Below are 22,500 nucleotides of genomic sequence, written 5' to 3'. Positions count from 1 at the left end.
CACTCTCTGCCGCCCATCGCCCGCCGGCTCGCACACCACCCGCCGCAGAGCCTCAACGTGGGCAAGCCGCTGTACCAGTCGCTCAACTGCAAACCCATGCAGATGTACCTGCTGGACGTGTCACGTGCCAAGGCGGAGGGTGTGGTGTCGTGGAAGGTGTACGGTGGCGGCGGAGCGGCTAGCGCGGTCACGGGGCCGCCAGAGACTAGCCTGCACACGGTGGTTCAGGGCCGCGGGGAGCTCATAATCTTCGGCGGACTCATGGACAAAAAGCAGAACGTCAAATATTACCCCAAAACCAACGCCTTGTACTTCGTCCGCGCCAAGAGGTAATGGAGGAGCGCTAGCCGCCGCGACACGACGGGAACGACTGCTGCCCTTACACTAATTTACCTTAAAATACTGCTCAACTCATATAAAGGACACTCAAACATAGTTGTTGTTTCAATTTATGAGTGAATGAATGAGGTTTTTGCTATCTGCTCTGCAAGAGTGCGTGTGTGTGCGACTGTGTGTGTGTGAGAGAGAGAGAGAGAGAGAGAGAGAGAGAGAGAGAGAGAGAGAGAAATCTAGAAGGGAATGTTTTATTGTTTCTGTCGCATTTCACCCTCAGAAACGCCGATCTGACTGAAGGAAACACGATTGTAGGATGAACTGATGAAATGGACCTTTTTTACCGCTCTTTCAGCCTGCATTGTTTACATTAAACGTGTGTGTGTGTGTGTGTGAGTGAGTGATGGTGCTGTGGAGGGAATGAGACCGTGGATTGTAAACGGAAATAAAGAAAGTTCTCCATGTCTTAATTCTCTGATATAATGTGGCGTGCGTTTTTACGATATTTACTATAATAACAGAAAAAAGCTGTGCGGTCACGTGTGACGTCACATGATCATCGTCTCAATTGCGTTCTACTACAAAGCACTCAATTATACATGTCATTATTACTGTGGTTTAAAAACTGCTCCTTCAGCTTATATTATCTTTCAATTGCCTTCAGCTGAAACAGTTCTAACCTGACATTCAATCACAGAGAATATTATTGCCATAATTGAACATATTCCTCAAGTCAAGTCAGCTTTATTTATATAGCGCTTTTTACATCAGTTTTACTCAACGCTTGACTCACAGTTGATTGGATCTCATGTAAAGCGCTATATGTAACGAGTTAATTAATAATGTATTTATATATGCGTATAAGTGTGTGTGATTGCAGCAGTTTGTACCCATTGTTTGTTCTGTTTTTGACTGAAGAATGTGAGTTTAACATCCGCAGCGGGACTTTAGTCAGGATTTCACCTTTAACCCATTTAAATTTATTCTGTGTGCTGCGACGCCATTGGCTCTCCGCCGGGGAGGCTGTGAGGCGGAGGAGAAGCTGTGCGCTGATTGGTCAGGCAGGAGCAGTGGGAGGGGCGTTCGGGAGAAGCTTCGTGTTTACGAGTGTGTGTGTGTGTGTGAATCTCAAACAGAAACGCGAGCGGACTCGGTAAGACACGCGTTAACACTGAGAAAATACTCATGTAAAGTTTATCGTGCAGTTGAATTGTTTGTATGTAGTATACACTGCTGTTCAAAGTCTATGATCGGTACGATTTTTAATGTTTTTAAACTAAGTCTGCTCACCAAGGCTGCATTTTACCAACAAAGAAAACAGTATAATATTATGCAATATTATTACAATTTAAAATAAGTGTTTTCTATGTTAATAAATAGTAAAGTGTAATTTATTCCTGTTATCAAAGCTGAATTTTCAGCATCATTACTCCAGTCTTCAGTGTCACGTGATTATTCTAATATGATGATTTGATGATCAAGAAACATTTATGATTATTATCAATGTTGAAAACAGTTATTTACATTTTTATTTCAGGATTCTTTGATGAATAAGAAAGTTCAAAAGAACAGCATTTATTTGAAATAGAATCTTTTGTAACATTATAAATGTCTTTACTGTCACTTTTGATCAATTCAATTAATCCTTGATGAATAAAAAATACTTTTTTATTTTATTTTTGATTTATTTTATTTATTTTGAACAGTAGTGTTTAATGTTACAAAATATTATATTTCAGATAAATGCTGTTCTTTTGAACTTTCTATTAAACTTCCAATCCAAAACTTTTCAACGGAAATGTATATTTTGTGTTTATAGTATTAAAACATGCTTCGATGATTTCGCTAATATGCAAGGTTTATGAATATGCAAATCACGTGATAAACTGATGTTTAACAGTTCAATATAGAGCATTGAGGTTGTCTGTATGGGACATCTATAGTGGTTGTCTATATGGGACATCTATAGGGGTTGTCTATATGGGACATCTATAGTGGTTGTCTATATGGGACATCTATAGTGTTTGACTATATGGGACATCTATAGTGTTTGACTATATGGGGACATTTTTAGGGGTTGTCTATATGGGTCATCTATAGTGGTTTTCTATGGGGTTGTCTATATGGGACATCTATAGGGGTTGTCTATATGGGACATTTATAGTGGTTGTCCATATGGGACATCTATAGTGGTTGTCTATATGGGACATCTATAGTGTTTGACTATATGGGACATCTATAGTGTTTGACTATATGGGGAGATTTTTAGGGGTTGTCTATATGGGACATCTATAGTGGTTTTATATGGGGTTGTCTATATGGGACATCTATAGGGGTTGTCTATATGGGGACATTTTTTAGGGGTTTTCTATATGGGACATCTATAGGGGTTGTCTATATGTGTCATCTATAGTGGTTGACTATATGGGGACATTTTTAGGGGTTGTCTATATGGGACATCTATAGGGGTTGTCTATATGGGGACATTTTTAGGGGTTTTCTATATGGGACATCTATAGTGTTTGACTATATGGGACATCTATAGCGGTTGTCTATATGGGACATCTATAGGGGTTGTCTATATGGGTCATCTATAGTGGTTTTCTATGAGGTTGTCTATATGGGACATTTTTAGGGGTTTTCTATATGGGACATTTAAGGGGTCGTCTATAAGGGACATCTATACGGGTTTAAACAGTTCAACAAAGAGCATGATTTGTCATGTCAATTTGCTTTTTTAATGTGTTGTTGTTGTTGTTGTTGTTAATGAATCATTGCAGTGACCAGTAACTTTGTTGCAGATTTGAATCCTGGACTTGATTTCTCAGAAACATGCTACAGTATAATGTCACACACATGAATATGACGAGATAACCGGCGCCCCAGCTGGATCTTCGGTGTCTCCTGGCTCCAGACATGTCTGTGACGCGGCTCCTGACCCCTCCCCCATCCCTCGGCCCCGGGCCCCTGTGGCCCCCGCTGGACTTCAGCCTGGGAGCGCTGGCGTGCTGCGGGGCCTGTGTGTTCACCAACCCGCTGGAGGTGGTGAAGACCCGTCTGCAGCTGCAGGGCGAGCTGAGGGCCCGCGGCTCCTACCAGCGGCTGTACCGCGGGGTCCTGCAGGCGCTGTGGCTCGTGGGCCGCACCGACGGGGTCCGGGGCCTGCAGAAGGGGCTCACGGCGGCGCTGCTGTACCAGGGCCTGATGAATGGTGTCCGGCTCGGGTTCTACTCCTACACACAGGCCTCGGGACTCACCGACGGCCCTGGAGGGAGTCTGATCGCAGGGGCCGCGGCTGGAGCTCTGGGGGCCTTCGTCGCCTCGCCCGCGTATCTGGTAGGAGACTCGCGTCGCTGAGTATCTGTACTGTTGGTGGTCAGTGCTGGGGAATGTTACTTTGAAAAGTAATGCATTACAATATTGCGCTACTCCCTTATTAAGTAACTAATTGTGCTACTTAGTTACTTTTTATAAAAGTAATGCGATACATTACTTTTGCGTTACTTTTTTTCACCTGGGCTGGGCTTGGTTTTTTATAATAAAAAAGTTATATTTATGGGCAAATGTAAATACCCTTTCACACCAAAAGGGAAATAATAATCCTCAGGCTGAAGGAAATGTAATTTCACGAGTGTACAGTAGAGGCTCATACAAACCTTTCAGCTGCTGTTCTTGATAACGGAAGAATAGATGTAGGAGAAGAAAGCTTAACACTTACTTTACCAATAAAAACACAAAAAATCTATAGTCATTTTTGCTTATGGTTTCACTGAATTATCGAAGGTCAGAAGCAAGTACATTGATCAATAAAGTGAGATTAAATGCATAAAAACGTATGTTTTATTTAACATATTTAGTTATTGGAGGTTTGCATGGTATTCTGATTCTGCATTTCACTGATTTTATTCATTTTGAGGAATATTGAATCTTTTTTTGTGTGCAAGTGAGATGTGTACATGCTCACATTTAGTCTAGAACTACAATAACCATCGTGTTCACACACTTCGGTCTCTGCACTTCGATTTGTCTCAACATGGTGATAGGAGAGCTCAGCTGTCAGTCAATAAATGGGAAAACAAAGTAACTTGCGTTACTTATTTGAAAAAGTGATGCGGTACTTTACTAGTTACTTGAAAAAGTAATCTGATTACATAACTCAAGTTACTTTTTATGAGTTACACACAACACTGCTGGTGGTGATTTCTATGTTTCCATCCACCTGAAACTTACAGTTTTATTACTGATATTTATTACTGATATATCCAGTAATAAATCCAGTTTTGCGTATAAGTTCAATTTGCAACTTTGGATGGAAACACAGCTAGTGTCACAAGCTGAAGTAAAAGGATGCAACCTTTACATGAGCAGCGTTTCCAGAATGCCTGGTTGTGTACCGTCTTTAACCGACTCATTTTCAGGAACAATCTGTCAGTAACTTGAGCTGTTATGTATATGTGAGTCACACACACTCACACACACACGCACACACACACACACACACACACACACACAGAGAGAGTGTTGACAGTAAGGCATCCAGAGACGGGCTCAAATATCGGAAAGGCAGAGGAAGTGAAAGATGAGTATTTACGACAGACTCAGTGTTTACAGTGATCCGTGTGTTTACATGAGAGTGATGCATTTCCTGTGTGTATTTCTACAGGTAAAAACACACCTGCAGGCGCAGACGGTGGCGGCCATCGCTGTCGGTCACCAGCACAACCATCAGGTACGAGATCTGCAGCGCCAGTCACAGTGTGTGTGTGTGTGTGTGTGTGTGTGTGTCGACACGCCTCTCACTGTTCTTCACTGGCAGCCAATCAGAGTCCAGCACACAGAGGCGTGTGAACGAACACAGCGTCACATGATACAGCTGAACTCTGACCAGATCTTTATCAACCAATCACATATCAGAGTATATTTAAGTTTATTTTAATTTATATAAGTATATTTTAGTTTATTTGAGTATATTTGAGTTTATATGCATATATTTAAATTTATTTGAGTTTAAATGAGTTTATATGAGTATATATAAGTTTATATGAGTATATTTGAGTATATTTGAGTTTATATGCATATATTTGAATTTATGTGAGTTTATAGGAGTTTAAATGAGTTTATTTATGTTTATATGAGTTTATTTGAGTATATTTTTGTTTATTTGAGTTAATTTGAGGATATATGAATATATTTTAGATTAAATGAGTATGTGTATACTTGAGTTTGAGTATATTTGACAGTATTAGTGAGAGTGATTGGTGTGTTTGACAGTATTAGTGAGAGTGATTGGTGTGTTTGACAGTATTAGTGAGAGTGATTGTGATTGACAGTATTAGTGAGAGTGATTGGTGTGTTTGACAGTATTAGTGAGAGTGATTGTGATTGACAGTATTAGTGAGAGTGATTGTGATTGGTGTGTTTGACAGTATTAGTGAGAGTGATTGTGATTGGTGTGTTTGACAGTATTAGTGAGAGTGATTGTGATTGGTGTGTTTGACAGTATTAGTGAGAGTGATTGGTGTGATTGGCAGTATTAGTGAGAGTGAGAGTGATTGGTGTGTTTGACATTTACATTTACATTTATTCATTTAGCTGACGCTTTTATCCAAAGCGACTTACAATTGCTATATTTCAGAGGTCGCACGCCTCTGACAGTATAAGTGAGAGTGAGAGTGATTGGTGTGTTTGACAGTATTAGTGAGAGTGAGAGTGATTGGTGTGTTTGGCAGTATTAGTGAGAGTGATTGGTGTGTTTGACAGTATTAGTGAGAGTGATTGGTGTGTTTGACAGTATTAGTGAGAGTGATTGGTGTGTTTGGCAGTATTAGTGAGAGTGAGAGTGATTGGCAGTATTAGTGAGAGTGATTGGTGTGTTTGACAGTATTAGTGAGAGTGATTGGTGTGTTTGACAGTATTAGTGAGAGTGATTGGTGTGTTTGGCAGTATTAGTGAGAGTGATTGGTGTGTTTGACAGTATTAGTGAGAGTGATTGGTGTGTTTGGCAGTATTAGTGAGAGTGATTGGTGTGTTTGACAGTATTAGTGAGAGTGATTGGTGTGTTTGACAGTATTAGTGAGAGTGATTGGTGTGTTTGACAGTATTAGTGAGAGTGATTGGTGTGTTTGGCAGTATTAGTGAGAGTGATTGGTGTGGTTGACAGTATTAGTGAGAGTGATTGGTGTGTTTGACAGTATTAGTGAGAGTGATTGGTGTGTTTGACAGTATTAGTGAGAGTGATTGGTGTGTTTGGCAGTATTAGTGAGAGTGATTGGTGTGTTTGACAGTATTAGTGAGAGTGATTGGTGTGTTTGGCAGTATTAGTGAGAGTGATTGGCAGTATTAGTGAGAGTGAGAGTGATTGGCAGTATTAGTGAGAGTGAGAGTGATTGGTGTGTTTGACAGTATTAGTGAGAGTGAGAGTGATTGGTGTGTTTGACAGTATTAGTGAGAGTGATTGGTGTGTTTGGCAGTATTAGTGAGAGTGAGAGTGATTGGCAGTATTAGTGAGAGTGATTGGTGTGTTTGACAGTATTAGTGAGAGTGATTGGTGTGTTTGACAGTATTAGTGAGAGTGATTGGTGTGTTTGACAGTATTAGTGAGAGTGATTGGTGTGTTTGGCAGTATTAGTGAGAGTGATTGGTGTGTTTGACAGTATTAGTGAGAGTGATTGGTGTGTTTGGCAGTATTAGTGAGAGTGAGAGTGATTGGCAGTATTAGTGAGAGTGATTGGTGTGTTTGACAGTATTAGTGAGAGTGATTGGTGTGTGACAGTATTAGTGAGAGTGATTGGTGTGTTTGGCAGTATTAGTGAGAGTGAGAGTGATTGGCAGTATTAGTGAGAGTGATTGGTGTGTTTGACAGTATTAGTGAGAGTGATTGGTCTGTTTGACAGTATTAGTGAGAGTGATTGGTGTGTTTGACAGTATTAGTGAGAGTGATTGGTGTGTTTGACAGTATTAGTGAGAGTGATTGGTGTGTTTGACAGTATTAGTGAGAGTGATTGGTGTGTTTGACAGTATTAGTGAGAGTGACAGTATTAGTGAGAGTGATTGGTGTGTTTGACAGTATTAGTGAGAGTGATTGGTGTGTTTGACAGTATTAGTGAGAGTGATTGGTGTGTTTGGCAGTATTAGTGAGAGTGATTGGTGTGTTTGACAGTATTAGTGAGAGTGAGAGTGATTGGTGTGTTTGACAGTATTAGTGAGAGTGAGAGTGATTGGTGTGATTGGCAGTATTAGTGAGAGTGATTGTGATTGGTGTGTTTGACAGTATTAGTGAGAGTGATTGGTGTGTTTGGCAGTATTAGTGAGAGTGATTGTGATTGGTGTGTTTGACAGTATTAGTGAGAGTGAGAGTGATTGGTGTGATTGGCAGTATTAGTGAGAGTGAGAGTGATTGGTGTGTTTGACATTTACATTTACATTTATTCATTTAGCTGACGCTTTTATCCAAAGCGACTTACAATTGCTATATTTCAGAGGTCGCACGCCTCTGACAGTATTAGTGAGAGTGAGAGTGATTGGTGTGTTTGACAGTATTAGTGAGAGTGAGAGTGATTGGTGTGTTTGGCAGTATTAGTGAGAGTGAGAGTGATTGGTGTGTTTGACAGTATTAGTGAGAGTGATTGGTGTGTTTGACAGTATTAGTGAGAGTGAGAGTGATTGGTGTGTTTGGCAGTATTAGTGAGAGTGATTGGTGTGTTTGACAGTATTAGTGAGAGTGATTGGTGTGTTTGACAGTATTAGTGAGAGTGATTGGTGTGTTTGACAGTATTAGTGAGAGTGATTGGTGTGTTTGGCAGTATTAGTGAGAGTGATTGGTGTGTTTGGCAGTATTAGTGAGAGTGATTGGTGTGTTTGACAGTATTAGTGAGAGTGATTGGTGTGTTTGGCAGTATTAGTGAGAGTGAGAGTGATTGGCAGTATTAGTGAGAGTGAGAGTGATTGGCAGTATTAGTGAGAGTGAGAGTGATTGGTGTGTTTGACAGTATTAGTGAGAGTGATTGGTGTGTTTGGCAGTATTAGTGAGAGTGATTGGTGTGTTTGGCAGTATTAGTGAGAGTGATTGGTGTGTTTTACAGTATTAGTGAGAGTGATTGGTGTGTTTGACAGTATTAGTGAGAGTGATTGGTGTGTTTGACAGTATTAGTGAGAGTGATTGGTGTGTTTGACAGTATTAGTGAGAGTGATTGGTGTGTTTGACAGTATTAGTGAGAGTGATTGGTGTGTTTGCCAGTATTAGTGAGAGTGATTGGTGTGTTTGACAGTATTAGTGAGAGTGATTGGTGTGTTTGACAGTATTAGTGAGAGTGATTGGTGTGTTTGGCAGTATTATTAAGAGTGATTGGTGTGTTTGACAGTATTAGTGAGAGTGAGAGTGATTGGCAGTATTAGTGAGAGTGAGAGTGATTGGCAGTATTAGTGAGAGTGAGAGTGATTGGCAGTATTAGTGAGAGTGAGAGTGATTGGCAGTATTAGTGAGAGTGATTGGTGTGATTGGCAGTATTAGTGAGAGTGATTGGTGTGTTTGACAGTATTAGTGAGAGTGATTGGTGTGTTTGACAGTATTAGTGAGAGTGATTGGTGTGTTTGACAGTATTAGTGAGAGTGATTGGTGTGATTGGCAGTATTAGTGAGAGTGATTGGTGTGTTTGACAGTATTAGTGAGAGTGATTGGTGTGTTTGACAGTATTAGTGAGAGTGATTGGTGTGTTTGACAGTATTAGTGAGAGTGATTGGTGTGTTTGGCAGTATTAGTGAGAGTGAGAGTGATTGGCAGTATTAGTGAGAGTGATTGGTGTGTTTGACAGTATTAGTGAGAGTGATTGGTGTGTTTGACAGTATTAGTGAGAGTGATTGGTGTGTTTGACAGTATTAGTGAGAGTGATTGGTGTGTTTGACAGTATTAGTGAGAGTGATTGGTGTGTTTGACAGTATTAGTGAGAGTGAGAGTGATTGGTGTGTTTGACAGTATTAGTGAGAGTGATTGGTGTGTTTGGCAGTATTAGTGAGAGTGATTGGTGTGTTTGACAGTATTAGTGAGAGTGATTGGTGTGTTTGACAGTATTAGTGAGAGTGATTGGTGTGTTTGACAGTATTAGTGAGAGTGATTGCTGTGTTTGACAGTATTAGTGAGAGTGATTGTGATTGGTGTGTTTGACAGTATTAGTGAGAGTGATTGGTGTGTTTGACAGTATTAGTGAGAGTGAGAGTGATTGGTGTGTTTGACAGTATTAGTGAGAGTGATTGGTGTGTTTGACAGTATTAGTGAGAGTGAGAGTGATTGGTGTGTTTGACAGTATTAGTGAGAGTGATTGGTGTGTTTGACAGTATTAGTGAGAGTGAGAGTGATTGGTGTGTTTGACAGTATTAGTGAGAGTGATTGGTGTGTTTGACAGTATTAGTGAGAGTGATTGCTGTGTTTGACAGTATTAGTGAGAGTGATTGTGATTGGTGTCATTGACAGTATTAGTGAGAGTGATTGGTGTGTTTGACAGTATTAGTGAGAGTGAGAGTGATTGGTGTGTTTGACAGTATTAGTGAGAGTGATTGGTGTGTTTGACAGTATTAGTGAGAGTGAGAGTGATTGGTGTGTTTGACAGTATTAGTGAGAGTGATTGGTGTGTTTGACAGTATTAGTGAGAGTGAGAGTGATTGGTGTGTTTGACAGTATTAGTGAGAGTGATTGGTGTGTTTGACAGTATTAGTGAGAGTGATTGGTGTGTTTGGCAGTATTAGTCAGAGTGAGAGTGATTGGCAGTATTAGTGAGAGTGATTGGTGTGTTTGACAGTATTAGTGAGAGTGATTGGTGTGTTTGACAGTATTAGTGAGAGTGATTGGTGTGTTTGACAGTATTAGTGAGAGTGAGAGTGATTGGTGTGTTTGACAGTATTAGTGAGAGTGAGAGTGATTGGTGTGTTTGACAGTATTAGTGAGAGTGATTGGTGTGTTTGACAGTATTAGTGAGAGTGAGAGTGATTGTGATTGGTGTGTTTGACAGTATTAGTGAGAGTGAGAGTGATTGGTGTGTTTGACAGTATTAGTGAGAGTGATTGGTGTGTTTGACAGTATTAGTGAGAGTGATTGGTGTGTTTGACAGTATTAGTGAGAGTGATTGGTGTGTTTGACAGTATTAGTGAGAGTGATTGGTGTGTTTGACAGTATTAGTGAGAGTGAGAGTGATTGGTGTGTTTGACAGTATTAGTGAGAGTGATTGGTGTGTTTGACAGTATTAGTGAGAGTGATTGGTGTGTTTGACAGTATTAGTGAGAGTGAGAGTGATTGGTGTGTTTGACAGTATTAGTGAGAGTGATTGGTGTGTTTGACAGTATTAGTGAGAGTGATTGGTGTGTTTGACAGTATTAGTGAGAGTGATTGGTGTGTTTGACAGTATTAGTGAGAGTGATTGTGATTGACAGTATTAGTGAGAGTGATTGTGATTGGTGTGTTTGACAGTATTAGTGAGAGTGATTGGTGTGATTGGCAGTATTAGTGAGAGTGATTGTGATTGGTGTGTTTGACAGTATTAGTGAGAGTGATTGGTGTGATTGGCAGTATTAGTGAGAGTGATTGTGATTGGTGTGATTGGCAGTATTAGTGAGAGTGATTGTGATTGGTGTGTTTGACAGTATTAGTGAGAGTGATTGGTGTGTTTGACAGTATTAGTGAGAGTGATTGGTGTGTTTGACAGTATTAGTGAGAGTGATTGGTGTGTTTGACAGTATTAGTGAGAGTGATTGGTGTGTTTGACAGTATTAGTGAGAGTGATTGGTGTGATTGGCAGTATTAGTGAGAGTGATTGGTGTGATTGGCAGTATTAGTGAGAGTGAGAGTGATTGGTGTGTTTGACATTTACATTTACATTTATTCATTTAGCTGACGCTTTTATCCAAAGCGACTTACAATTGCTATATTTCAGAGGTCGCACGCCTCTGGAGCAACTAGGGGTTAAGTGTCTTGCTCAGGGACACATTGGTGTCTCACAGTGGATTCGAACCCGGGTCTCTCACACCAAAGGCATGTGTCTTATCCACTGCGCCATCACCACCCCTTGACAGTATTAGTGAGAGTGATTGTGATTGGTGTGTTTGACAGTATTAGTGAGAGTGATTGGTGTGTTTGGCAGTATTAGTGAGAGTGAGAGTGATTGGTGTGTTTACATTTACATTTAGTCATTTAGCAGACGCTTTTATCCAAAGCGACTTACATCTGAGGACTAAAGCAAGCGAGTCATCGTGAAGAGGGAAGAACGACGCAAGAAGTGCTCAAAATACAAAGTTCAGGCATTGCTCAGAGTGGCAAAAGCCAGACAAGGGAAGATTTAAAAGGGGAAGGAAAGATTTAAAAGAGAAGAATTTTTTTTTTTTTTTTATGTTAAGTACTCACGGAAGAGATGAGTTTTCAGTTGTGTTTTGAATGCTGTCAGGGATTCTGCATTATGGACGAGGGTGGGGAGATCATTCCACCAGCATGGAGCCGTGAATGAGAATGTTCTGGAGAGTGATTTTGTGCCTCGCTGTGATGGCACCACGAGCCGTCGCTCCTTGGCCGATCGTAGGCTTCTGGTAGGGACGTAGACTTGTAGTAGTGAGTGGAAGTAGGAGGGAGCTGAGTCTGTGGTAGATCTGTAAGCAAGCGTCAAAGCTTTGAACTTGATGCGAGCAGCGAGTGGTAGCCAATGCAGAGAAATGAACAGAGGAGTGACGTGGGCCCTTTTGGGCTCGTTGAAGACCAGGCGGGCTGCAGCATTCTGGATCATTTGTAGAGCTTTAGTAACACATGATGGAAGTCCAGCCAGAAGAGCATTGCAGTAATCAAGCCTAGAAATGACCAGGGCCTGGACGAGAAGTTGTGTTGCATGCTCAGTTAGGAAAGGCCTGATCTTCCTGATGTTATACATTGCAAACCTGCATGATCGAGCTGTCTTTGTAATGTGGTCTGTGAAGGTCAGCTGATCATCAAAGATTACTCCAAGATTTCTGACTGACCTTGATGGGGTGATTGAGGATGACTCTAGCTGGATAGTGAGGTCGTGCTGTAGAGACGGATTGGCAGGGAGGATGAGAAGCTCAGTCTTTGCCAGGTTGAGCTGCAGGTGATGTTCCTTCATCCATGCCGAGATGTCCGCCAGACAGCTTGAGATCCGTACAGCTACTGTGGGATCATCTGGTGGAAATGAGAGGTGGAGCTGTGTGTCATCAGCATAGCAATGGTAAGAGAAACCATGTGCCTGTATGATGGATCCCAATGATGTGGTGTAGATGGAGAAGAGGAGTGGTCCAAGAACTGAACCCTGAGGAACGCCTGTGGTCAGTTGATGTGCTTTGGATACCTCGCCTTTCCATGTAACTCTGAAGGACCTACCTGTGAGATAGGACTCAAACCAGTTGAGGGAGGTTCCAGTGATGCCCAGTGATGAGAGGGTGGGCAGAAGGATCTGATGGTTCACAGTGTCAAAGGCAGCAGACAGGTCCAGCAGAATGAGAACTGAAGATTTGGAAGCAGCTTTTGCGATCCGCAGGGCTTCGGTGACCGACAGTAATGCAGTCTCAGTTGAATGTCCTTTCTTGAAGCCAGATTGGTTGACATCCAGCTGGTTGTTCAGAGATAGGAAGGATGATACTTGGTTGAAAGCAACTCGTTCAAGTGTTTTCGCAATGAATGGTAGGAGAGAGACAGGTCTGTAATTCTCTAGAAGTGATGTGTTTAATGTTGGTTTTTTAAGCAGTGGAGTTACCCGAGCCTACTTAAATGCTGTAGGGAAAATGCCAGTGTGGAGGGATGAGTTGATAATGTGTGTGAGAGCTGGTAGAAGTGTGGGAGAGATGGCTTGTAGAAGGTGTGAGGGGATGGGGTCCAGAGGGCAGGTGGTAGGATGACTGGAGAGGAGAAGTTTAGATACTTCTTCTTCAGTTAGCGGAGAGAAGATAAAGAGAAGGTTTCTGGTAGTGGGAGAGGATGGTTTGTGTTCCTGTGTGTGTGGAGTTGAGAACTGACTGCTGATAGAGGTTGTTTTGTTGGTGAAGAAGTTAGCAAAGTCATCAGCAGTTAAAGAGGAGGTGGGTGGTGGTGGCGGTGGACAGAGGAGAGAGTTGAATGTCTTGAAAAGTGTTCGTGTGTTAGAGGCGCTGTTGATCTTGTTGTGGAAATATGAAGATTTTGCGGTGTGAACATCAGCAGAAAAGGAAGAGAGCAGAGATTGATACCTACTGAGGTCAGATGTGTCTTTTGATTTGCGCCATTTCCTCTCCATTGCCCTGAGCTTGGTCCGGTGTCCACGAAGAACCTCAGATAACCAGGGGTTGGAGGGAGTAGCGCGTGCTGGCCTGGAGGAGAGAGGGCAGATGTTGTCTAAAGAAGAAGTTAACGTGGAGCATAAAGTATCCGTTGCGGTATTCACATCTAGAGATGAGAATTGTGAGGGTGAGGGAAGTGAAGATGACACAGCAGAGGAAAGATGGGAAGGAGAAAGTGAGCGCAGGTTTCGTCTGAAAGTAAATGGTGGGGAGGTTGGTGGTGCATGGGTAGTGAGTTGTAGATTGAATGTAATGAGGAAATGATCTGAAACTTGGAGAGGTTTCACCAAAGTGTTGTCTGTGATACAGTTGCGTGTGTAAACCAGGTCCAGTTGGTTGCCTGACTTGTGAGTACCTGTGGTGATGAGCCGTTGGAGATCGAAAGAGGCTAGGAGAGAGATGAAGTCTGTTGCATACGGCTTCGCTAGGTGAATGTTGAAATCACCAAAGACTACGAGTGGGGTGCCATCCTCAGGGAAGGAGGAAAGCAGCACATCCAGCTCTTCTACAAAGCTTCCCAGTTGACCTGGGGGGCGATAAATAACTACAATATGGATCCTAATGGGAGTTGTAAGTGTAATTGCATGATATTCAAACGAGTTGTTATTGCATAGAGAAGAGAGAGTTGAGTATATCCAGTTGTTAGAAATGAGGAGACCAGTGCCCCCACCCCTCCCGGACTGGCGAGGGGTGTGGGAGAAAGAGAAGTTGTTAGAGAGAGCAGCAGGGGTTGCTGAGTCTTCTGGACGGATCCAGGTCTCAGTCAAGCCCAAGATATTAAGAGTAGAATGAGATGCAAAGGCTGGAATGAAGTCAGCTTTATTGACTGCTGACTAACAATTTTACAGTGTTTGACAGTATTAGTGAGAGTGATTGGTGTGTTTAGTGAGAGTGATTGTGATTGGTGCTCCTCAGAGCGTGTCGAGCGCGCTGCTGTCCATCTACCGGCGCGAGGGCGTGACGGGTCTGTGGCGCGGGGTGAACGGGGCCGTGCCAAGGGTCACGGTGGGGTCAGCGGCTCAACTCTCCACGTTCAGCTCGGCTAAAGACTGGGTCACACGCGCACAGGTCAGCACACACACATCCTCATATGTACATAATTCAGCTGTTCATTATGACTTTTGCTTTTAAAAACCTTTTTTTATAGTATGTATCTGCTTCAGTTGGAGGTTTAGTGCTTCAGAAGGCAAACGTGCCTAACTATAAGTAGGTAATGTAAACTAGCGCTAGAAAGACTGGTTAAGTGTGTGAATGTGTGTTTTCAGTGGTTCAGTCCTCACAGTTGCCTCATCGCGCTCATCGCTGCCATGATTAGCGGAGTCGCCGTGTCGATCACCATGACACCGTTTGATGTCATCAGCACACGACTGTACAACCAACCAGTGGACGAGTTTAAAAGGGTAAAACACATACTTTATTTACCAAGATTATATAAAATAATATTAATTTCAGTGTTGGGGTTCTCATTAAAAAGTAACTTGAGTTACGTAATCAGAACATTCAAGTAACTAGTAAAGTAACGCATTACTTTTGAAATTTACAACAAAATATCTGAGTTACTTTTTAAAATATGTTACACAAGTTACTTTGTTTTCCCATATATTGCCTGACAGCTCTCCTGTCCTCATGTTGAGAGAAATCGAAGTGCAGAGGCGTGTGTGTGTGTGTGTGTGTGTGTGTGTGTGTGTGTGTGAACACGATGGTTATTGTAGTTCTAGACTAAATGTGAGCATGTACTCGTCTCACTTGCACACAAAAAAAGATTCAGTATTCCTCAAAATTAATAAAATCAGTGAAATGCAGAATCTGAATACTATGCAAACTAAATATGTTAAATAAAACATAAATTTTTATGCATTTAATCTCACTTTATTGACCAATTTGCATTTCCTTCAGCCTGAGGCTTATTTTTTCACTTTTGGTGTGAAAGGGTCGTTACATTTGCCCAAAAATAGCACTTTTTTGTTATAAAAAAAAGCCCAGCCCAGGTGAAAAAAAGTAACGCAAAATTAACATAACAAATACATTTTCTAAAAAAGACACTAAATAACGCAATTAGTTACTTTTTAAGAGAGTAACACAATATTGTAATGCATTACTTTTCAAAGTAACTTTCCCCAACACTGCTTAATGTACAGTATTAAAACCAGAGGTGTGTGTGTGTGTGTGTGTGTCTCAGGGCCGCCTGTACAGCGGGTTTGTGGACTGTCTGATGAAGGTTTGCGCCGCTGAGGGGATTGTGGGTCTGTATAAGGGAATGGTGCCGGTGTTTGTGCGTTTGGCTCCTCATACGGTTCTCAGTATGCTCATATGGGACGTCCTGAGACAGCGAGCGCTGCTATACACACACTGAAGAGATTCCCCATACATGAACACTCACTCCAGAGATGCTGTGTTAGCCTCTCACGCCGGAACTGACTCAATGCAGTAGGGTTTTACCTCACCAGTGTGTCTTATTTCCAATAACTATAAAGACTCTTTGTGTTTTTAATATGTGATGATTAAAGTTTTTACTGACTGACTCTCTGTGATTATTAGTGCAGCTTCAGAACACAAATAACACCAGTGACTTTACTTCATGCCTGGTTTCTCTGACAAACCTTTTTTTCTAAAATATTCACACACACACCCCCGTGAATATTTCAATATTTTATTGACACAATCGCATGTTAACGGTTCCGTCGGTGTCGGCTAATGGTCACATGACATGCTGCTAAACAAATAAAATATTACATGTTTGTTTTTTATTTTAATTGTTTTTCATTTAAAATGATTTATTTGTTGTATTTTTGCATTTTTATGATTTCATTTATAAAAAGCTTTTCATCAACTCACGATCTCTGCCCTGCAGTTCCTCACGATCGAACCCCAGTTTCGGAAACACTGTAAAATATGCCAAAAGAAACTTTTAGGCATTATATTAAATGTTAATAATCTACAATGTTTCACTTTTAGGAATAAACGGGTCAAATATCGCTGGCTTCCTTTAAATCCCACACGTTCTGCTGTCTGAGGTAAAACTGGTGTTGAATCACGTGACCCGTGTTTGTAAAACGCTCGTGTCACATGCACGCGCCTCTCATCGTGTCCTGCAGTTCTGTCATGGTTTTTTGTAAGTTCATAAGTTCTATGGTTCTCTGGTGTTTCTCCAGCAGGTGGCGCTGCATGATGAGTTACTGTGATGTTGTTCTTCCCTCAGTCTTGCAGATGTTGATAACCATCATCAGCAGATCTGAGATGAAAAAATAATCTCTACGGCTTTTGCTATGGGGATAAATTGATGCCAAAACCATTGAAAATGCACAGACTAAAAGTCACAAATAGATATTACAACTTGTAAACACAAAACACAATCTAGAAATAGAATAATAATCCGCAAACAAAGTCCTCATGATCTGCAAATGTGAAACAAGATCTACAAATAGATACAAAGTCCTCAAACAAACTCTTCGTGATCCACAAATATAAAGCATGATCTACAAAAAGATAAAAAATCCACAAATAAACACATCCTGATTCACAAATAGAAATCAGTGACTCGTACTTGAAAATCAGAATTTGAATGAATGTAAAGTGACTTGTTTGCAGGTGAAGATCATGTTCTGTTTGTAGATTGTGTCACATTTGTTGAATTCTGACACTATTGTTTCGCTGATGTGACAAAATAATGCCATAATCATCGAAAATTAAGAGACTATGAGTCAAAAATGCATATTACAATTTGTAAACACAAAACAAGATCTACAAATAAATTTAAAATCTGCAAACAAACTCCTCATAATCTGCAAATGTAAAACACAATTTGTAAATAGATTCCAAATCTGCAAACAAACTCCTCATGATCCGCAAATGTAAAACAAGATCTACAAATAGATAAAAAATCCACAAACAGACTCTTCGTGACATACAAATATAAAATACGATCTACAAATAGATTTAAAATCCGCAAACAAACTCTTTATGATTCACAAATAGAAATCAGTGACTTGTACTTGACAACCAAAATTTGAATGAATGCAAAGTGATTTGTCTGCGCATGAGGGTCATTATTTGTTTGTAGATTGTGTTGCATTTGTTTTCAGAATTTTGGCACAACTGTTTCGCTGTTTTTCCCATTAAAAATTCTACAAATGACCTCCTCACAATTTGCAAACAAACACAGTCTAACTTGTATTTTCAAACCACTGTAAAAAGACATTCCTACACATTCTGTGCAAAACTCAGCATGCAAATGTTGAATCTGTGTTTGCAGATCACAGGGCATTCACAGATCCCTCTGCACACGTCTACAAATCTTTTTGGCACTATCTTTCCGCAGAGTGTGTGACTACGATCCACACGTGTAGTCAGCCAATCAGGGGTACTGCTTCAAGGTGATGTCACGTCCCCTCAATAAGCCTTTTCAAAATAAGAGCTGACACTTCTCGTATGGGTGGGCTGGGCTCACTGTGAGACCGAGTATGTCTGCTCGCGAGTATTTCATACTTTTATACCGCAGCAGCAAATTTGAGGTATGATGCCAATTACTATTCAGGCTTTATATCTGAATATAATATATTGATATGTTGAATATCAAACGTCTATGCTGAATACATTCGTGCAATATCACACACGCGTTTATGCCAGTAAAATATCGTTGTACATCGTTGCACTGACAACTACTGCAGTGCAACAAAATAATATAAGTTAATATAAAAAGTTTCTTAAACATATTGCATTGTTTAAATAATTTTCGCGTTGTAGGCTACGTTACGTAAGTCACGGTGGTTCAATGTGTTCAAACCATAGACAGTAAAAGAAATGGACAGAGCCATCTCATTGGAACTCAGTTGAGACAGTTGAAGCCCATTTTTAGCGATTTTTGAGCACTTCCGTTCCTGACGCGCAGACTCAAACCGACTCAAACTAAGCTTGATGACGTGAGCAACCTGTCTGACAGACGTTAATCTTCTAGTAGCTGTGCCAAGAGGAATCTGAATCATTCCCTTCCGAAACTTGCAGAGCCGGAGATCGTGAGTATTAGCTGTCCATGAGCTCGCAGCAGGAGCAGCTTTACAACTCTCTATGGGCTTCTCCCTTGACTTTATGCCTCGACGTCCCCCCGATTGCGCGCGAGTTTCTACTTCTGTCTATACGGTAATTTCTGTACAGCGCGACAGAGAGTCGAGTGGTTATGACGCAATCGTTAGCCTATTTTTACTAAATCTGTTTCTACGGGGCCATAACGTAACATAGAAGGTAATGGAGCCTTTTATACATTGTCGTGTTTCTTTAGAAATAAATAATGGACAAATGGAGTCTTTAAACGCCTCAGATGTAAAGTTATTCGCTGTCAAAGTGACGCCAAAATGAATGGGAGTCAATGGAAATGCTAACGCAAGTGAAGTTCTGCTACAAGATGGCGGCACCCGGCCGACTTCAACTTCCGGTCGATGGATTACCCTCTTGGTTCAAACCCGTGCGCACTGTTGCGTGCGTTGTTGGACACACTCGGTCTCTCTCGCACACTGTATCAAGTTCAAGTCGCTTCATTAGCATGACATTTGGAGTAGACTATATTATTGACAAATACTATAGAATTGCTAGTATTGCATTTTAACTATATTTAAATACAGAATTACTCCATCAAAGTAGGGTGAAGTCAGCTAAAATGGGCCATGTTTTGGTAAATTACTTATAATACCATCAAATAAGCCATGCATGATATCTAACGATATTGTTATAAATTAGCTTGGGTCTCTTAAACATATTTAATTTTTAAGCGCAAAAAAGTATAATGTTTTTTAATTGAGTATAAGCAGGTACCTTCTTTTTGAGCCATGGCACAGCATTCAGGTAAAATTGGCAATACAAAAATAGACCAACAAAGGTAATTTAGGCTGAAATCATTTTATTTTTAACAATAAATTGACACTGTAGCAACAACACAATAAATGTATTTCATTAAATAGAAAGTTTAACGAATATTTCATTAAAATTGTAATTAAAACTGCGCGAAGCGAACTGCGCGAGAGACCGAGTGTGTCCGAGCATTAATAATTATGGGCGGCATAGGGAGGGGCTAGCAGTGCTTCAGCACCCCCAAGAAAGACCAAAGCACCCCCATAGCACCCCCAAAAATTATTTCTGGAATCAATTATGTTCATGCTGTGTTCTATGGAAGCCCTGAAACAAATGCTGCAGGAAAAAAAAAGAAAACTTTCTATTTCGACATAATTATCTGTTATTTCGACATAATTATCTGTTATTTCGACATAATTATCTGTTATTTCGACATAACTAATTATTTCAACATAATAACAGGACATTCTAATCTGCATTAAGCCACATTAAGCGTTCTTATAATGATTTTCTATGGGAGGGAAATGCTTAATAACATGTAGGCTAATTAAACGCATTGCATATATATTCTGGGCTCATCTGATTTTTTTAAATAGTGTAGCCTACTTTATTATGATTTTAGTATCATAATGATTAATAAATGCATGCACAATTATCCTTCAACTTGATACATGTTGCAGATATGTTTTACTATGCACAAACAAATGCCTTTCAATTTATGTGTGCAAAATTCAGAATTAAATGCATGTGCAGCAATTTGAACAAATAGAGAGTCTTTAAGCCTACGTTATGTTGTAGCCATTAAATAAGCGCATTAGTTTCATATTTGTTATGGTTTTTTTCCCCATCTATGTTGATTACGCAATATATCGAAAGACATGATTTTGACCACTTCATTAAGTTTTGTTTTGTAGAAAGCCTTTCTTTAAAGTGAATTTCGTTTTGTATAAATTGTATCTTAATTTTAATAAATTTTTCATCAACCAATTGCCTGGATTTAATTAATAAGAAGCAAATATAGCAGACAATAGCATAATCATGACAGAGGCGCCGGCGCGGTCATTGCATTGAACGTGAACTGGAGCACATCTCATCATAAATGAACCGAAACTCAGCGTATGCCTCACAGTCACAGACATGAGAAATATAGCCTATCTATAGAAAGCTTGAAATGGCTTTAAACGAAACAATTCAAAACGAAAATAAATAGGCTACTCTCTGTAATCCATTATGTGCATTTCTCTGCGCGTTCACTGAGATGGCGACCGACCGTCAACTCTACACATCAACTGTAGCCTAGTCTGTAATCTTCTGAGACAGAACTGTACAGAAGACACAGTGACACCTCAACACTATACTTTATTAATAAAATCAATGCACACGTCACTGGATTTACAAATGCACATCTTGCTTGTTACACGCACACATATAATGTCGAAATAACGAGATATTATGTTGAAATATCGGCATAATATCTCGAAATAACGAGATACGTTTTTTTTTCTTCACCAAGCGCTTATTCTAATTAATAAATAAGAAAATGATTTAAGACTACAAATGACTTTTTTTTTCTCGTTACGCGTGCGGCATGCCTAACTTGTGTGAATGTGTTATGTGAATACTGATTCCCCAGTCTGGGTGCTTTTTGATGGCATAATATTGCCCTTGACTGAAATTCATAACTGTTGTTCAATGAATGTCAATATGCAAAAATCTTTAAGAATATTTGATTAAATGCTGAATGTTGTGCTTGTTAAATTTAATAAAATTAAAACTTTAATTGAGATAAATAAAATAATTTAATATGAAATACTGAGTGGCCAAGTTTTGCTCATTTATTATTAATAGTATATATATATATAGGCTATATATATATATATATATATATATATATATATATATATATATATATATATATATATATATATAATTGCGCAGCTCCCCCTGTCAATGGTCTAGCACTCCCTCAGCACCTGCGTTAAAAATTATATATGATTAGGCCACTATATAAGAGGCATGGAAGTTCGATAAATGGACAACAATAATCAGTACAAACGCCTTGTTTTTAACTATTGTTTAATAAATATGAATAATTCGAGCACATAAACTTTCATATGGAGGATTAAATAAGATTGAATTTATGTAGTAAGATTTCATAACTAATCACTGCCACAACCAGGTTTTACGTTTTTTAAGCGTCAAATAACAATGACTCTGAATTTTATTCATATTTGTCAATAATATAGTCTACTCCAAATGTCATGCTAATGAAGCGACTTGAACTTGATACAGTGTGCGAGAGAGACCGAGTGTGTCCAACAACGCACACAACAGTGCGCACGGGTTTGAACACATTGAACCACCGTGACTTAAAGGCTCTCTAAGCGATCCTGGGTGACATCACTTCTTGTTGACGTTCGAACTATTGTCAAACAAAACGGAGGCTAGCTAGACCCTCCCTCCTCCTCATCCGCACACTAACCCCCCAAACCCCGCCCCCAAACCCTTCTTGTCGGTCATTGGCTGGAACAGTTTGTTATGTTTCGGGGAGCGGGTCGCCGCAGTTTGCTTTTGTTGCTGTTTGTGGAGCCTGGGCTGTCTACAGAGATCGCGTTTCTTTACAGTGTGTTCAGGGGACAGGCAGCCAGTGGATAGTGAGGAGATGTTTGCTGTATGTGACAAAAAATGTTTTGGCCTAAAAAACGCGTGACATCGCTTAGAGCACCTTTAAGTAACGTAGCCTACAACGCGAAAATTATTTTAAAAATTCAATATGTTTAAGAAACTTTTTATATTAACTTATATTATTTTGTTGCACTGCAGTAGTTGTCAGTGCAACGATGTACAACGATATTTTACTGGCATAAACGCGTGTGTGATATTGCACGAATGTATTCAGCATAGACGTTTGATATTCAACATATCAATATATTATATTCAGATATAAAGCCTGAATAGTAATTGGCATCATACCTCAAATTTGCTGCTGCGGTATAAAAGTATGAAATACTCGCGAGCAGACATACTCGG

The 22,500-nt window shown here is 40.1% G+C and overlaps 2 protein-coding genes across 3 annotated transcripts in view; both read left to right on the top strand.

Annotated features, from left to right (window-relative positions):
* The window catches only part of fbxo42 (F-box protein 42), a 13,083-nt gene extending 12,194 nt beyond the window's left edge, over positions 1-889 (top strand). For both annotated transcript variants that reach the window (XM_056237937.1, XM_056237938.1), the window contains exon 10: positions 1-889. This exon is cut by the window's left edge and continues 567 nt beyond it. In XM_056237937.1, the coding sequence (XP_056093912.1) occupies positions 1-333 (333 nt within the window). In that variant the 3' untranslated portion in view covers positions 334-889.
* Positions 890-1,389: 500 nt separating this feature from the next.
* Positions 1,390-16,150, top strand: slc25a34 (solute carrier family 25 member 34). The gene is made up of 6 exons (XM_056237947.1): positions 1,390-1,486; positions 3,135-3,669; positions 4,997-5,062; positions 14,545-14,697; positions 14,895-15,029; positions 15,809-16,150. The coding sequence occupies exons 2-6, from the start codon at positions 3,250-3,252 to the stop codon at positions 15,980-15,982; spliced, it is 948 nt and encodes a 315-aa protein (XP_056093922.1). The 5' UTR covers positions 1,390-1,486; positions 3,135-3,249; the 3' UTR covers positions 15,983-16,150.
* The last annotated feature ends 6,350 nt before the right edge of the window (positions 16,151-22,500 follow it).

This window comes from Rhinichthys klamathensis, unplaced genomic scaffold, assembly GCF_029890125.1.
Source record: "Rhinichthys klamathensis goyatoka isolate OS25496 unplaced genomic scaffold, OSU_Roscu_1.1 h1tg000504l_1, whole genome shotgun sequence".
In the NCBI taxonomy this organism is placed as follows: Eukaryota; Metazoa; Chordata; class Actinopteri; order Cypriniformes; family Leuciscidae; genus Rhinichthys; species Rhinichthys klamathensis.
The sequence above is the reverse complement of the archived record's forward strand: the minus strand, read 5'-3'. Positions and strand labels throughout refer to the sequence as shown.

Coding starts and splice junctions, on each gene's coding strand:
- slc25a34 (XM_056237947.1), top strand. CDS start 3,250: ATGTCTGTGACGCGGCTCCTGACCCCTCCCCCATCCCTCGGCCCCGGG. Junction 5,063..14,544: donor GTCACCAGCACAACCATCAG/GTACGAGATCTG, acceptor GGTGCTCCTCAG/AGCGTGTCGAGCGCGCTGCT. Junction 15,030..15,808: donor CAGTGGACGAGTTTAAAAGG/GTAAAACACATA, acceptor TGTGTGTCTCAG/GGCCGCCTGTACAGCGGGTT.